The sequence below is a fragment of the Lytechinus pictus genome, chromosome 3 (assembly GCF_037042905.1).
Source record: "Lytechinus pictus isolate F3 Inbred chromosome 3, Lp3.0, whole genome shotgun sequence".
NCBI lineage: Eukaryota > Metazoa > Echinodermata > Echinoidea > Temnopleuroida > Toxopneustidae > Lytechinus > Lytechinus pictus.
Window position 1 is genome coordinate 48,401,585 of NC_087247.1, and position 17,365 is coordinate 48,418,949.

The window sequence follows — 17,365 nt, forward strand, 5'->3', positions numbered from 1 at the left end:
TGTGTTCACCACTGCTCTGACTTAAGAAGCAAACAAAGAGGTTCAGTGCAAGAAAATCAGTTATATTTCACAGTACATTACAAGCTATCTATTGATTTTATCCATATACTACTACCTGCTAAATACGTATGTACCAAGAAACATGCACTGATGGGTGATTCCATACGTGTCGTACGGGACATTTAGAGAACATTTGACAGTTTTTTTACAAGAAAAACAAAAAATATTCCAGTAACTAAAGGTGATCATCAAGTTCTACCAGAGTGTTAGGAAAACCAAGACTTAACATGACTTGAATTCACATCCTGTATAATACAGATTTAAAATAGTAATGTGTCGTACGGACGCAGAAAAAGTGGCTTTTTTAGAAACCTCAAGTTTGTACTCTACAGTCTGTGAGTTGGACAGATAATTTTCATAGAAACTGAACTCAAATTGATATTCAATTACCCAAGAACAAACACATCTATGAAAGAAAGCGAAATAAACATTCATTAATAAATAAAGCAAATGACAATTTTCGAGAACATTGTGGCGTACGGGACACTCAAAATGTGTTGTACGGGACATCTCTATATTGAAGCCAAACTTTCTTACTTTATGTCTCTTTGACCTCTTCAATCACTTTATTTGGCTGATGATAATGATAATCCTATCAAACTAAAGACATTCATTATGTTAGAAACCGCTATTGGCTGAATATTTCTGTCAATATATCATAAACAAAATAATGTGTTGTACGGGACCGTATAGGACACTTGTGTGTCGTACGGGACACTTGTGTGTTGAACAGGCACTTGCGTGTTGTACTGGACAGCCTGAATAAAACAATAAACTTTTTATCATTCAGAAGGGGAGCATTGCCCCTAAATTCTTCCATTTTTAATGAAAAGCCTTTTAATAAGTAGTCATTCAGGACAATATAATTAAGTAACCTCAATATATACAATCGGGAGCAATATATTATCATTGTTTTCATGATGGGAAATGTACAATGGTTCACAGCATTTTTACGAGCTGAAAAACTTGAGGTTTTGTGTGAAGTTATATTTTAGTGAAGTAATTGATGATTTCCAATACACTACCGGTATTTAAACAATGAATGAATGAAACTGTTTGTGTAAATTATGGGGCTAAAACGTTATGATTTTTCATATAAAATGTATATGATATATGTCACAACTGTCACTTGTAATTCCACAAAATATTTTTTTTTTCTAAAGAAATGCAATTCTACTTTTTAAACCTTTCTGCATTTCATGAAACCATATGGTTTGTCTTATTTTCCAGATTTTTTTTCAACAACTTGAAAAAAGTAAGGAGTTTCAATACTGTATATAAAAAAATTAGTGATCATCAAGGGAAGTCCAAATAGATGATTGATATGTAAATATTTTTTTTACATCTTATAATAATTTCACATTAGCATGCAAGAGGAAGTCATCTTCCAGGCTAGGGTGAATCAATTATAAAGGTTTTCTTTTCATGCTCCATGACAAAGAAATTAACCTACTCTGACCAGTGAAAATCACCAGTTTAGCTGAAGGGATTCACAACAGAATACGCCTACATGAAGTCAATTAAAATGGTTAGAATCACCTATTTCATGTTCTATGGAGATTAAAAAAGTGCTTTTTCAGTTCACGTTATGTCAAATCAATTACTCAAATTAAAATTGGTCTACTATTTATAGTTTCTGACTCCAAATCCTGCAATTAAATGCAGTATATATTATGTGTCGTACGGGACAACTTTTAATAGGACAATTATTGAAAAATGAAAGGCAGTAATTAAATCCTTATGGGATAAATCGATCACCCATTGGTCAAAGACAGAGAAACTGATATTGTGAAATTGCATCATCAAAAATAAAATTGTAGGAAAAACTTTTGCATTTTCATGTGTCTTACGGGACATTCCCAAAAATAGGTTCGGAAAAATCAGGGCTGCCCCTATTATGGATCATGAAAATGTTCGATATTATTTGGAACCATCAATGATACATTATTCCATTGACCTGCAATAATTTCAATCTTCTCGTGCTTTGCCAATAATCGTTTCAAGCAGTGTTTGTACTTGACTATTTAATTAGCAAAATTATTGAAAATTCCATTGTTTCCCCCAAAAAAAACTATATCTGACTTCACTTTTGGTTAAAACTCATAATTTTCATAAAATTTAGGTATCATAGTAAAATATTACACTACTTATGACTTATTGAAAGCATGTTGAAATTTATGATATTTTTGAAGTTCTAGTGTGGAATCGCCCTGATGTCAATAATGCCTAATGAGTTGAAAATACAATTACAGCCATCTGTTTTTACATAACTTTAACATTTATTATAATATTATGCAAAATAGACATTTCAAAATATGAAAATAATGTAAGTTAAGTGAAAACTAGTAATACTTTGTGCTTGACTACAACTACAGCAAACATGGAACAATCTGGTGTGTAAAAATAGCCCTTGTTTTGTGCATCACAAAAGTCAATAAGTATGGTCATCAATGCTTGAATGCTACCACGGACACTTAGCCTTTCAACAATTGTCACTTATTATTGGTATATTGAAATTCTTGAAATTGTCTTTGTTTTCTCCACAGTAGGCAAGATACTTCTAAGAGTAAATCCTAGAACAGTCATGTAACACACCTATATATGTATTAAAAATGGACTATCATCAAGAACAGTCAGTCCTCCTCCTTCTACACCACAATAGAAGTAATATACTGCACATAGCACATTGATAATGAGATAACCATACAGAACTGAGCGGTTTCTATGTAAATTCCATTTCCAGATTGAAAGATAGCCCCCCCCCCAAAAAAAAAATGATCAGAATAATAGAACAAGTGGAACGCCACTGGCAGTCTGGCCTGCATTACGCAATTCGATATAGCAGCAGTGCTTCCTTTGAAAAACAGCTAATGAATAATTATTCACAGAAGAAAACATTAATAAGATAATAAGATATTATGTCCATTGACCCAAAATGACCTTTGACCATGATCATGTGACCTAATAGGATTGTGCAAAACTATCATTCATACTTGATTACCCTTATGTCAATGTTTCATGAGCAAGTACCATAAACTTCCTAAGTTATGATGCCAATTCAACGCATACTCCCAACACGGCCAGAGTTCATTGACCTTTAAATTACCTTTGACCTTGGCCATGTTCCTGAAACACACACAGGATATTCAGGGATACATTGCTGCTCTTATGTCCAAGTTTCATGAACTAAATCCATAGACTTCATGATGACAATTCCAAAAATACCCCCAACATTAGCAAAGTACATTTGCTCTGTATATAACATAAAATGTTACACTCATAATTTTATTTTGTTTTTTTGTAGTTGTTGTTTTTGTTGTGTTTTTTTTTAAAAAACATACTTTAAAGTTCAATATTCGCCTATATTACTAATATGTGTAGGGGCCAGGCTCGACTAGCACTTGTGCTATTTTCTGGTCCCTTTTATCAGCTCTTAACATATACATGTATGTTTCATTTCTGTAATATTTATATGCATGACATAATAATGTAATATGTAAACATCTGTAAATATGTTGTTATCGTTGGTGAATAAAATCAAATCAAAATCAAATCAAATCAAATCAAAATCAAAGTTTGTTGACCCTAAATGACCTTTGACCTTGGTCATGTGACCTGGAATTAGCAAGGGATGTTCAAGGATAATTGATTGCTCTTATGTCCAAGTTTCATGAACTAGATCCCTAAAATTTCAAAGTTATGGTGACAATTCCTCAAATACCTCTAATATGGCCAAAATCCATGGACCCTAAGTGACCGTTGACCTTGGTCATGTGACCTGAAACTCGCACATGATATTCAGGGATACACGGTTGCTCTTATGTCCAAGTTTCATGAACTAGATCCATAAACTTTTAAAGTTATGATGACAATTCCTCAAATAACCCCAACATGGCCAAAGTTTGTTGACCCTAAGTGACTTTTGACCTTAATCATGTGACGTGAAACTCGGGTAGGATATTCAGTGATACACTATTACCCTTATGTCTAAGTTTTATGAACTAGGTCCATATACTTTTCAAGTTATGACATTTCAAAAACTTAACCTTGGTTAAGATTTCGATATTGATTCCCCCAACATGGTCTAAGTTCATTGACCCTAAATGACCTTTGACCCTGGTCATGTGACCTGAATCTCAGGCAGGATGTTCAGTAATACTTGATTACCCTTATGTTCAAGTTCCATGAACTAGGTCTATATACTTTCTAAGTTATGATGACATTTCAAAAACTTAACCTTGGTTAAGATTTCAATGTTGACGACGCCGCTGTCGCCGTCGTCGGAAAAGCGGCGCCTATAGTCTCGCTCTGCTATGCAGGCGAGACAAAAATAGAAAATATGATATACATGTATGAATAATGTATAAAAATTAAAAATGTATAACCAAAGTGATTATCATAATATGTGAAATATATATACTTAAAAATAAAAAATATTCATACTGAGATGCATTTCTCATTTAAATGCTGCATATTTCACTTGCGAATGAATGTATTCAGTGGATAAACATGAGACTTCCTCCCTTACTGCTTTGCCAAGAAGTGACTCTGGAAACAGCCCAACTTTTCAAAGCTTGCATCATAAACTATATGCCATCATTAGGTAGGTTTTTGGCACCAGACCAATTTTGCTGTTCTTCTCACCTACCCACCAGTTGAAGGAGTCAAACTCTTTACTTACAATATGAACCAAGTCTCCTCTCTTGAACTCCAATTCATTTTCATCATCAGGAAAGCAGTCCCACATACCCATATAAATGTTGTCATAATCCTCTTCCCATGGTTCTGGTTTGGGAGGTACGGTCGGGGTTGAGGTGGGTAAAGGTGGCAAGCTTTCAGTCTTTGTAGGGGTCTTCTCATCACTTGCCCTTCGTGCAGGTGCGGGCTTCTCATCTGACACCTTCCTTGGGAGATCTGGCTTGGGACGCTGAGACGTAGGAATCGCTGGAAGTTGCATGGTGGGTTGGGATGGCGAATGTGGTACTTCTGGTAGTGCACCGTGTCGAGCTGGTGGTGGTCTGGGTGCTGCTTCTGGTTCTTTGGTACCACTGGATACATCCTCATATACTTCATCAGTGTCAATGATCTCTAGCTCGGTATCATCGTATATCTCACCCTGGTCACCTGGAGGCAGAGGAACTTCAGGAGGCTTCTGAATCTTTGACTTTTGATAAGTCTCTACGTCATCATAAGTCTCATCAAAGTCTTCGGGTATTGGAGACGGTGGTTTTTCAGGAGGTATACCTGCCACAGCCTCTGGAATGGGCTTTATGGATGATTCTATAAAAGGGGAAAGAGAAGAGAGTATATTCAAGAGATGGCTCTATAAGCATAAGACCTGCCAGATCCTCCTATCATATTTTCATACAAGATTTCAAAAAGTGTAAAAATCCAGAACACAAGTGACCTCCTCTCCATTATCGCAAGTGCATTTTCACCTGCAAGTTTTTTAAAACATTTCATTTAGATGGAGAGGTGTTTGGACTGATCTACCTCTAATCTAACTAGTCGTCTCCATCCAAAGAAGACGATGTTTCAATTTCCTTTTTTTTGTTTGTTTAAACAAGGAAGTATAGCTTGTAGATTTAATATGATAATGAGGGTATGTAAATCTTGCTTTCTCTACATGAAGAAAACCACTTGATACATATAATTTGAGTATACACCTGTATGTTTATATTTATGAATCTCATGAGAAATTTAGCACTTACGGTAGTGTGACACTATATATGAAACACTTGCTAGTACTAAACATGTGGACTGTTCAGGTAATTACAAAAGTAACTAAAAAAAACACAAGTTGTATCTTCCTGCCAAGCTAGTCAAGTACACTAGCCCAGAATCCATTAAGTCATGTTTCCATGTCTCAACAATGCTAAAATATATTATCACATTAAGTGGACAAAATCTCCAAAGACCAACTGTTAATAAAAGAGTGTAGTTTCTGTGCCGTTCCATATTGAGTATTAAAAATTTGACTGTTGTACATCAAAATTACCACTCTCTCTTGGTATAATATTATATTTGAAAACAAAGGCACTTTTAACTCCTGTACATTAGCAAGATATGATGATTGTGTTCTGCAAATTTCATTACATGAACTACTTGAGAAAAACAAATACCCAGTACTCCAAAATGAAAACAAGAGCGTCACTAAGGCGAGCACATAATACGCCCATCTGTAACACGGAAAATGGAGCTATTGGTCAAGCAAGAAATGTGGAAGATGACAATTTCACCTTTGACCTTCTGACCTCAAAATCAAAATAATTGCTAGGATCTATGCTAGTATCATACACACAAAATTATATGAGCCTAGGTTAAGTTAAACTGAAGTTATCGTGTTTACAAGGACTGCAGCAGGGTAAGATGAAAACATGTCAGTGTGACCTTGACCTTTGATCTTTTGACCTCAAAATCAATAGGCTTCCTGGGATCCATGCTAGTATCATACACACCAAGTCATATGAGCCTAGGTTATGTTAAACTGAAGTTATTGCGTTTACAAGGACTGCAGAATGGTAAGATTAAAATATGTCACTGTGACCTTGACCTTTGACCATTTGACCTCAAATCAATAGGCTTCCTGGGATCCATGCTAGTATCATACACACCAAATTATATGAGCCTAGGTTAAGTTAAACTGAAGTTATCGCGTTTACAAGGACAAGTTAACGGACGGACAGACAGACAGATGGACGGACACCGAGCGTGATACCATAATACATCCCGTCGAGACGGGCGTATAAAAAGAAAGAAAGCAAATTGCTGGCGACTGGAAGTTTTTACTTCAGACATTTTCATTTGTTATATTGCATCTTTCATGAAATATTATGTATGTACAATAACCTTCCATTCTATCTGACAATGAATTCAATTCAAAACTTGAAAATATATAATCTTTATATTTACTAAGTATGTATACCGCATTACTGTGAATAGCATAAATCAACATCTTGATGTACCTTGGAGGACACTTTTGAATTAAAATGTTACTTGATATGCTTTAATTGTTCCTTGATCTACTTACCAACAGCTGGGACAATAGTGCTGGCAGAAGATATCGCATCAATCCAGGATCTCATCTCTTCAGTACTAGATGCTATGAACTGAATGTTAAGAGCAAGAGAAACATTCATGTGATATCTATAAGCTGTGATCTCAATGTTGTGACACTATTAAAAGGTTTATTTTAATTTCTTGACTCTCTTCTTATTGAGCTCTTTGCTGATAATAATACTGGGTTTGTTAGTGCAAACCCCATTAGTGCTATCGATGAATTTGATAATTTTAGTCAGGCTTGGTGCCAAAGTGCATCCTGTTGATTTTTCCTCTGAGAAGCCCTCTCCATTCAGTGATTTTTCACATACCAAACTTTTTCATGTACAGTGCTGAAGGAGTCTCAGTGTTACACTGAAATAATAGACAGAATGTAATTGAAATAGTTAAATAATTTTATTATATTTGAATTCCAAGTCAAATAGCCCGAACTATAATTTACAAAATGCTTGATACATTCGTATGATTGCATGCAAGAATAGATACACTGTCAGCCCACCCCTATCCCTACCCAAAAAAGACAATGGTAAGAAAGTACCAAGGGAAACGCAAAATTATTTTGTAGAATAAACCTGCTTTGTAAGGGAAAATCCTGTTTCAACAAGTTTATGCTAAACTACTTCCTGGTGAGGTTAAGGTTACTTCCTACCGACATAAAGATGGCAATGGTGAATATTGCAGTTGTTCCTTGTAGCCTATTCTAAACTCTAGTTTAACCCAAACCATGGTCTAAATATGTGACTTCACTATGGATAGCCAATGTAACAAAAAATATTTAACAGCAGATGTTTTAACTGATCAAACTTTCATAACTTTCTTATTTTGTAACCAAATTTGATGGGATCGACTTCTTCAAAACTGATTTGCTCTCCTCTCTCTTCATTGTATATCCCCCCATTCATAAAGTTATTTTGTGAGCCTAAACCAACTTACTTGATATGATCTTTTGGCTGGGCAGACAACTTCAAAGATGAAGTCTCTCTTCTTGTGTTTCTTATCAAAGTCTGAGTTTGGCCTTGCCTCGTATCCATTCAGTATAATCACATTCTTCTGCTGTTTGTCATTGGGGTTCTTAAAGTAGTACAAGATGTTTTCTTTGATGACACAGTAGCGACGCTGCCACTGGGAAATTCCAAGTTGACCCTCTAAATGAACAGCAGGATTAATCAAAATGAATTAGGTAAACAACATAGTTTCAATATCTCAGGAACATGTTCCTAACTTGCTCAATTCAAGTTCATCTTACCTTTATCTCATAACAATCATCCAGTAGACTTACAGTGTAATTTTCTTAAATAGATTCTTTAACTGGTTTTAAAATAGGAACAATTATCCAAGTTAGAGCACTCAGGAACAATTTAATTGTTCACAAAAGGAAATAACAAACACATTACAAAATAAGTGAGTTAGTAAAAGCCATTTCAGCCAGAATCCCAATCATAATATATTTGCGGTCATAAAAACTGTTAAAGATAAACTGAAAATTATGTCATTTTTTACCATTTGTTTAGTTCCTTTCATTTTTCATGACTACAAACTGATCTTCATATTGCAGAGAATAATTGAAATACCATTATATGTGCGTTCACCATTTTATTATTTAATTATATTTATCAAAGTATATCCCGTTACATAACAGAAATGGTATACTTTTGGAAAAAGTTGAAGAAAATGTTGAAATACCTTTCCTCCTTTTCTCTAGATAGCCTTCCTTGATGGGTTTGGTTAGGTCCGTAGCAGCTATTGGACCAATCTTCATGTCACCTGAAAAAAAAAATCATACATAATACAATGCACTAACCGCAATGTAATGTACATGATTGGGTGAGATAGAGTTGCAACAATTAATGTATGAAACATGGGAGGGAACTTAAGTGGGTGGCTGGGTTGGCAAAAAAGAGCCTTTGAACTTAACCTTCTTGTGGTTTTGTAAATTTTTAGATCTTTTTAACACCATCTCTATAAATAATTACTTTATTTTATCACATCAGGCAAGTTATGGGAGATAAAGGGGGAGGGGATACAGCCGGTAAATCATCACACAACATGTTTCAAATTATGATGTTCTTTGCTTTTATATTTTCGTACTGTCATATTCATATCAAATTACATCGAGCTTTTATATACTTCATGCAAGTATTTTTAGTGCAGTCAAAGTACCATTCAAATCAGATGTATCAAAACTAAAAAAAAAAAAAAAAAACAGAGGGTCTTTTCCTGGTAGTTATTGCACGAGACCAAAACAAGTGTTGAGTACAAAGAGTTTTAAATGACTCAAGAGAGGGCTTCTTACTGTATGGTTCTCCATTTTCATCCTTTTCTGATGCCTGAGGTAATTCTGGTTCTTCCAGGGTATCATGGTCAGAGCCTTGGGACATCATGTTCTTATTGGGAGAGTCTGGGATGGCCGTATCCTCATACAGCTCACCTTCTTCCTCGATGGGAGGTGCATTGTGGGATTCCTCTATCTCGACATCAGCATATTCCTCTGTAAAAAAAAATGATGACCAATGTGTACATTGAAGAATCTTGAATGACAAATGATAATTATTACAGTATTGAAATAATTTTAAGTAAGATCAATTAACATTAGGTGTTATTACTGTTTAGAACGAAAATGTGAGAAATACATTTTGTTAAAGGTTGACTATGTATTTTGAATTTGTTTTGTGACTTTCTTATTATTACACAGCCATAGGAACAAATAAAAGGGAAAATAAACTAAGAACAATAAAACATGAATAAAAAGTTAAATGTTAAAAAAAGTTCTGTTCTGAAAAAAAAAAAGAATGATCCATTTCTATGTTCTAACTAATGCATTAAATGTGCAACATGTATATTTGCTTATACATGTAGAATGATGTTTGTCACTCAGTTGGAATGCAAGATGAAAAAAAGTCAATAATAAAGCTAACTCACCCTGTTCTACTGGCAATATCTTGTCAACTTTACCAATGACAGAGGTGATTTGTTGACATAAATCTTCTCTCTTAGATCCAACATCTTTCTTTAGCTTCTCCTTCTTCAGTGTAATTGAAAGAAAGTCATTCACCTCTGTAACCATGGAGACAAAAGACATTACTTACAATTTCATAACTTTCACATCAGAATAATAAGTAAAATATTACAACTTACTGTACAAGACAAATTTTTACTAGCGAACATTCAAAAGTACTTACTTTTTCAGTCTACAAGATAAATAACAATTCAGTTTATTCATGCACTCAATTTTCATTAATATCTAAATTCATCAATGAATAAGATTGATTAAAAAATTATGATTGCTTTGATATAGGCCTGTATGTAATTCATTTTCGTGTATTGTTATGTTTTGCTTTGTTTTCTTAATGTAGAACAATTTCAAAGTGCACAAGTACGCAGAACTAGCTCACTGCAGTTTGCAGTCACCAGAATGAATCTCAGTAATATGAGGGTAAATGTTTTTCAGCATAGAATAAACCAACAGTAGAATAATATAAACTAGATTGACTTTGACCAGGAAATTCAAGCTCTTTTCAAATCATTTTGGATTTCCCCAACATTCTTCCTGTTAGGAATGTAGTTAAAGTAGTGTCATATTTTTTCCATACAGATATGGGTTCTCATACATGTACATGACTACATGAGTTCATAAAGAAGATAACGCAGTTTCTCATATGGATTAAATATTGCACTATTGATTTCAGTTATGCATTTATCAACCAACAGCATCTATCTAAATATTCACTTCCCATCATCATTTTTGTTCAATTGGTCATCATCTATTTCCTTAATTATTTCATTTATTTACTTATTTATTCATGCATTAATTTATTCATTCATTCATATATTCATTCATCTATTTATAGATTTATTAATTCATCTAATTATTTCATTTTCATTTAACTATTCATTAATTAATTCAATCATTTACTCAGACCATCCATCCATTCATTCCTTTTATTCGTTCATTTAAACATTCATTCACTGGATCACATTAATTGATTGATTCATTGATTTGTTGATCATTCATTTATATTATTTTTTTCAAATTTTAAGGAAGGTTCTTCCTGAGCCAGTCAGATCATTATGCTGAGTGATACCAAATATTGCATACATATAAATAAACATTTATTTTAAAGTGAAAACTGAAATTTGTTGAAAAACAGAATTGTGAAAACTTCAATGAAGTAATTTATTTTACTTACATTTTTTGCAATTAAATAATGACTTGTGAAAAAAAAAATCATGATAAAGACAATTTAAAAGGTTTTTCTCTTTTTTTCTACAGAGATGTTTTATCTCAGCCATAATTTTAGCTATAACTCTTGTGTAATGTTTGTACGTGTTACTGTTATCAACCAAAGATAATAAAATCCGTGATAATTCATATGTCTGCATCTAAATCATTCTAAAGAAAAACTTGTGAACATCTTTCAGTCTATGAATTTACAGATCTAAGCAGGATATGGATTATTAATGCAGAAAATGTGTTTTTATATTAATCACGTAAAATAAACAAAATCCAACAGCCACCATGATCTTTTAATTTGTGAAAAGGAATTAAGAACAGGAAACAAAAAGTGAAGAAATAAGAGTATCAAAGAGAGATCAGGGCCCCGTAACACAAAGGTTAGCGATTAATCGCTAATTTGAAAAAAACATTTCTGATAGGTTCCAAGTCAGTCTATTGAGCAAAATGCGCATGCAACTATGATCTTGATTGGTCATTTTATTTTAACGATCGATCGCTATAACCTTTGGGTTACGGGGTCCTGGGCCTGAATGGGTCACCCCCCCCCCCCCCTCCATCCACTTCCTTTTTGCTGCAAATAACATTATTTTTAAAAAATAACAAAGAACACAATCATAAAGTTACATGTATATCAATCACCAAAACAATTTCATGGGGAATATCACATGTAAATGCCGGTATAGATCTATGTCTTCTGATGATGTTCCTTGAAATAGACATCCGCACACATGACACATCATTAAACAGTAGAAACTGCACTTACTCTTAATGAATAATATCGTTACATTTTTCTTTAAACTTGAAAAACATTTCATACGTGTGTTCCAATGGACAGAACACGGAAGTGGCGCATGCAAAATAAATGATCGTAGTAAAAACTCACACAAAAAGCCTGCTCATATCTCTCACATCTTTCTCGATTATTAAAATCGATGTTTTAGCATTACCTTTCAGGAGGTGCTTGATTTCTTCTAGAAGAAAATCCCGAGTATCTGCCATACCTAAGCACAGTCGACATTCATTATAGCTTCATCAATCTCTCACTCTCTGATTCTAAATTCAAGTTTGCTCGGACTGCTGCAAGCTAGCTGGGCTCATGACGTACATACAATATCGCGCATGCAATTTGCAAAGCTTTTGCAGGGACAGTCCCTATATTTTGAGAAGCTGATGGGGGGGGGGGGGGGGGGGGCTGATGGTCGATGTGTGGGTGGCTGTGGGGTGGGATATGGGGCGTCCAAGGGATAGGCCCGGGGGATATGTGACTCACTCAGGGCCTGATAATTGTTGTCGAAGTACTGTGAGAGTGTTGAAGGATTATTATTGCAGTCAAATTTACAATAAATTTGATAGATTGCTGCAGCAATATTGCAAACTGCTGTCACACGCATTGCGGGCATTGAGTGACCCCGGGGGGATGACCCCCTCTCTCCACGTTGACTGCCACCCCCACTGCCACCCGGTTCCATGACATTTGCTCCAGCAAAGATTGCTCCGATGGAAAATGAACATAAACCTGATCTTCACAACTAGACAATCCCCAGTCCTAAAAAAAAAATAATTATCTTCTGAACCCTGGTTCTAAAAAAATAAAATTCTATAGGCCTACAATCCTACTAAGTACCCTATGCCCTCTGAGATATTAAAGGAGAATGAAACTCTTGGAGCAAGTTAGCTTTTGTGAAAGCAGAAAAATCAAAGAATAAGATCAACAAAAGTTTGAGTAAAATAGGACTAGCAATAGAAGAGTTATGAGCATTTGAATGTCGAGATCGCTAATGCTATGGAGATCCTCCCATTGGCAATGCAACCATGATCTATGATGTCACAGATGAACAACTCTCGATCCCCTTTTGGACACTGAAAATATACCCCAAAACATATCTTTTTGCTCATTCTAATCATATGACAAACGATTCATCAATGATATAGTGTTGCTGCACCTCTGTACTTGTCCTCTCATAAAGAGAACATCTCACCTTGTGATAGACTCTATAAAAGTGAGAATATAAGTGAAATAAAGTAATGAGGGAGTTGTACGTGTGTGACATCACAGATCTTGGTCACATTGCCAATTGGAGGATCTACATGGCATTAGTGATCTCGAAATTCAAATGCTCATAACTTTCTTATTATTCATTCAATCTTCCTCAAACTTTCAACAATATGTTTCTTTGATTTTTCTCTTTTATATGGATTCAGCTGGTTTCAAGGGTTTCATTCTCCTTTAACAACGGAGCAAATGTCATGTCACCTAGCTGTCACCCATGCACCCGTGTCCAACGACCTCAGAAACGTGTCCTACGTCTATAGACTGTGTGGTAACCAAATTTGCAACCCCATTTGGCGTGACACAATGAAGTCAATAATGAATTCCCTATGAAAAAAAAGTGTTGGTATACACTTTGAAAAAAATCTTACATATGGAATTATAGATTTATAATAGGCCCATCCTGCCCTATCCTGAAGCTGGGCTTTCCCTCATCTCTCAAGTGAAAAAAAAAGTTTCCGTTTGAATGAGCACCACACACTTTAAGTTTGAGGAAAAAATATTATTTTTACTTGCACAAAATCTGGAAATGGTTACATGGATGAAAAAGGATGTAAATCATGAAGAGCACATGCACTTTGAACAGCTAAGAACATCGATTCGAAGGTATTTTTTTTTCCATTTTATAACTTTTCTCCTTGCCTCCATAAACTTCCCCATGCATGGCCACCACCTAAACCAGTTGAGTTGAACCGCATGAATAGACATGATATTTAGATTGTTTTTCCTTGAAGTCATATTAAGTTGGGGTAATGTTTTATTGGCAATCAACTTTGAAATTGCAGAGATCATCAGACCGAAGCCAATTGAGAATATAATGTGAACAAAAATATCCCTATGTTGCAAATAAAGCGATTGCCAGCATTGCCTTGACTTTAAAACCAGGGGCCACGCGCCGCGGAATCATGCACAAAAACTTTAAAATTACCATCTGATTGATTTTTTGCATGGTCATGCAGCCCCCCCCCCCCCACTTTTGGCTCAGCCCCACACTTTCAAAACCGTTCCGTGGCCCTGAAAATGGTGAAAATAATATTATTTCCTTAGGTGCCAAGCATAATAATGCAAATGAATTACAAGTTTCGGGTCAATTTGAATGTCTCCCTCCAATAATTTAACGCCCCTACCCAAAAATCTGTAAATATATTTGGACCAATTTGCTGCCCCTCCCCCCGAGTTTAAGATCGAAAGCACCCCCTCCACAAAGTTTGGCGTGGAGGCACACTTGTTGATCAAAGTTCCAATGAGGGTCTGTGCCTGCAGACTAGGTGGCGCTGGATCTGTTTCGATATCACTTATCACTGGTGGTGGTACGCCGGGGCCAGGGGGGGGGGGGGGGGGGTTGAAGATCAATTAACATATATACATCAGCGATCCGGGTTAAGGTTTCTGAACGAGAGGTATTGGGAGGGGTCCGTTTTGATCCTGCAAAATTGTATTTCTCGTTCTATACTGCTCTATTTTCGTGTCATCGAACGATACGTTATTAACATGAGTTTTGACGAAGGCCACGTTAATCAGGCGGAATTCCCAGAGGCTGCATCTGCTGTTCAACAGGCCAGGGAAGAATACAGTGCAGGTAACTATGCTGCATGCAGTCCCACTAATTCATTTCTTGTGTCTTGACTTTGATATGATTTATGAATTTGTTTTGGTCGAATTCTCCTCATTTGTCTTCTCTCATTTCAGAGATCGTTGCACTTTGTGAGCAGCTGAGTAAAAAATTCGTAAATGTATGTATGAGTGCTTGTATTTGTCACTAAAATACCCCCATTAACCGGATAAGTCTGAAAGTGGAAACACCCCACAACAGTTTAAAATAGTGACAACACAATAGGCCTAGATCTATAATATATGATCACTCATTCAATGAACAAGGTTATAATATAACCTTGTTCTCAGTTACATCTCTATGTGTGGCAAAATAAGGTTGACAATGTTTGGCTTATTTTCTCTTTTTCTTTTGGACAAATGCTTGATTTTTTACACTGTCAGTTTCCATTACAGCTTTTCATTATTTGACTTGGCTCTTGAAGGTCAAAAATAAGAAAGTTATGACATATTTAAGTTTCGCTTATTTTTCACAAAACAGTTAAATGCACAAGTCAGCGATATGCAAGTGAGAGTCGATGATGTCCATCACTCACTATTTCTTTTGTTTTTTATTGTTTGAATAATACAATATTTCAATTTTTATAGATTTGACAATAAGGACCAGCTAAACTTAACCATAAACTGTTAAAATAATGATAATTCCACATGTTCAGGGAGAAATAAAACTTTGTTTCACTTGACAAGGAGGAGAAAATTAGAATATTTCATATAATGAAATACAAAAGAAATAGTGAGTGGGTGACGTCATCAGTCTGCTAATTTGCATACCGACCAGTGCATATATAACTGTTTTGTGAAATTAAGCGAAACTTTGAAATGTCATAACTTTCTTATTTTACATCCGATTTTGATGAAATTTTCAATGTTTTCCTTGTTGGATTTTTCTCCTTTTTTTCAAATGAACTTTTTGTTGGGGTGGACTTGTCCTTTAAGTAAATTTGATTCTTTAAATTATTTTTTCTTTATTAAAAATAGAGCTTGAAAAATGAAAATTTTCTTGCCATATTACTAGGGCGTACACAAAAATATGCCCAAAATTCAAGTTTTTGAGCGCTCTGGTCAATACAAAACTTATTCTAAGTTACTAATGAAAATTGAATTGCAACTGTATGGAAATTAATAATTTTGGTCACAAAAGTGATATTTTAATGATATTTTAAAGTGTGTGCTCAATACAGCATTGGCATACCATAGTCCTACCTGTAGATTCTCCACAGGCAGGATGGTAGCAGTGCAGTGTATATGATTATGAACATGATGAAGGATGAAAAAGTTAGGCATTATTTAGACAGCTGGCAGCCGTCTGTTTCGAGGAGTTTTTTTACATTTTCATTTTATTTTTCTCCTCGTACACAGACAGCTTGTGATCGTGCAGCCGCCATTGGGGGTTAACTATGCAAAATCTCACCGACGTCGACGGGGCTCATCGATTTTTGTCTATTTCATAAAAATATATTAAAAGAACTGGACCAAAATAAAGATTATTATTCCATTTTAGCCTGAAATGCACCAAAACTAAACTTAAAAGTGGAAAAAACAGTGACTTACTTCGGCTGTCGTCCAACTCCCACTTTCTTGCTTTATGATCCGAACTTAATACTGAAGTAAAAAATAAAGGATGTGATGTTGGGTGAACTTTGTGTGTTAGTTATGATAGACGAGACAGACGTATACGATGGTCGAGTGGTTAAACTTATGACAAGACGACACTGACAATGAATGGTTACGACTCACGAATGGGTTACCGACAGTACAAAACAGTGACAACACTTATTAATACTCACCTGACACTTGCACTAACGATGCCACACGGTAGATATCAGCACTGAGATAACGTAAGACTTGCAATAACAGCGAGGATGCTTCTATAGGTTGACCATGGCACCGGGTGGGAAGTTTCTGGGTTGCGTGCGTCTACACTCGTTGGCGTCTGGGGGTCTTCTCTCTATGATGTCCAATCTCTCTGATCCCGACCAGGCACCAACTTGTGTGTGTGCTGTGCGATGCACGCACACATGTAGCAGGCAATGTGGGAGCACATATCAGGGCTGCTTCCAATCAAGAGCGCTCCTCACATACACACAGACTTAATATACATGAACATAAATCAATACACATACTAATACATATAGGCTACTACAAGTACATGGCCCAATTACTACAATACATAAGCATATGGCCATTGAGTCCCTGTACAGATCGAGCTAGAACTTCGGTCTCTGTATTTGGTGAGTGGAGCCGACGGAGTTCAGCGGAACAACCAATATAACAGAGACCGAAGCTTTTGGTCGAGGCATTATTTAGACCAAAAGCTTCGGTCTCTGTTATATTAGTTGTTCTGAACTCCG

At 35.5% G+C, this 17,365-nt stretch overlaps 1 protein-coding gene across 1 annotated transcript; it reads right to left on the reverse strand.

Annotated features, from left to right (window-relative positions):
* Positions 1–1,217: 1,217 nt before the first annotated feature.
* LOC129257108 (src kinase-associated phosphoprotein 2-like) lies at positions 1,218–12,474 on the reverse strand. Its single transcript, XM_054895362.2, has 7 exons — positions 12,301–12,474; positions 10,039–10,173; positions 9,413–9,607; positions 8,803–8,883; positions 8,053–8,264; positions 7,091–7,169; positions 1,218–5,340 (listed from the first exon to the last, which is right to left on the reverse strand). The coding sequence occupies exons 1-7, from the start codon at positions 12,350–12,352 to the stop codon at positions 4,640–4,642; spliced, it is 1,455 nt and encodes a 484-aa protein (XP_054751337.2). The 5' UTR covers positions 12,353–12,474; the 3' UTR covers positions 1,218–4,639.
* Positions 12,475–17,365: the final 4,891 nt, after the last annotated feature.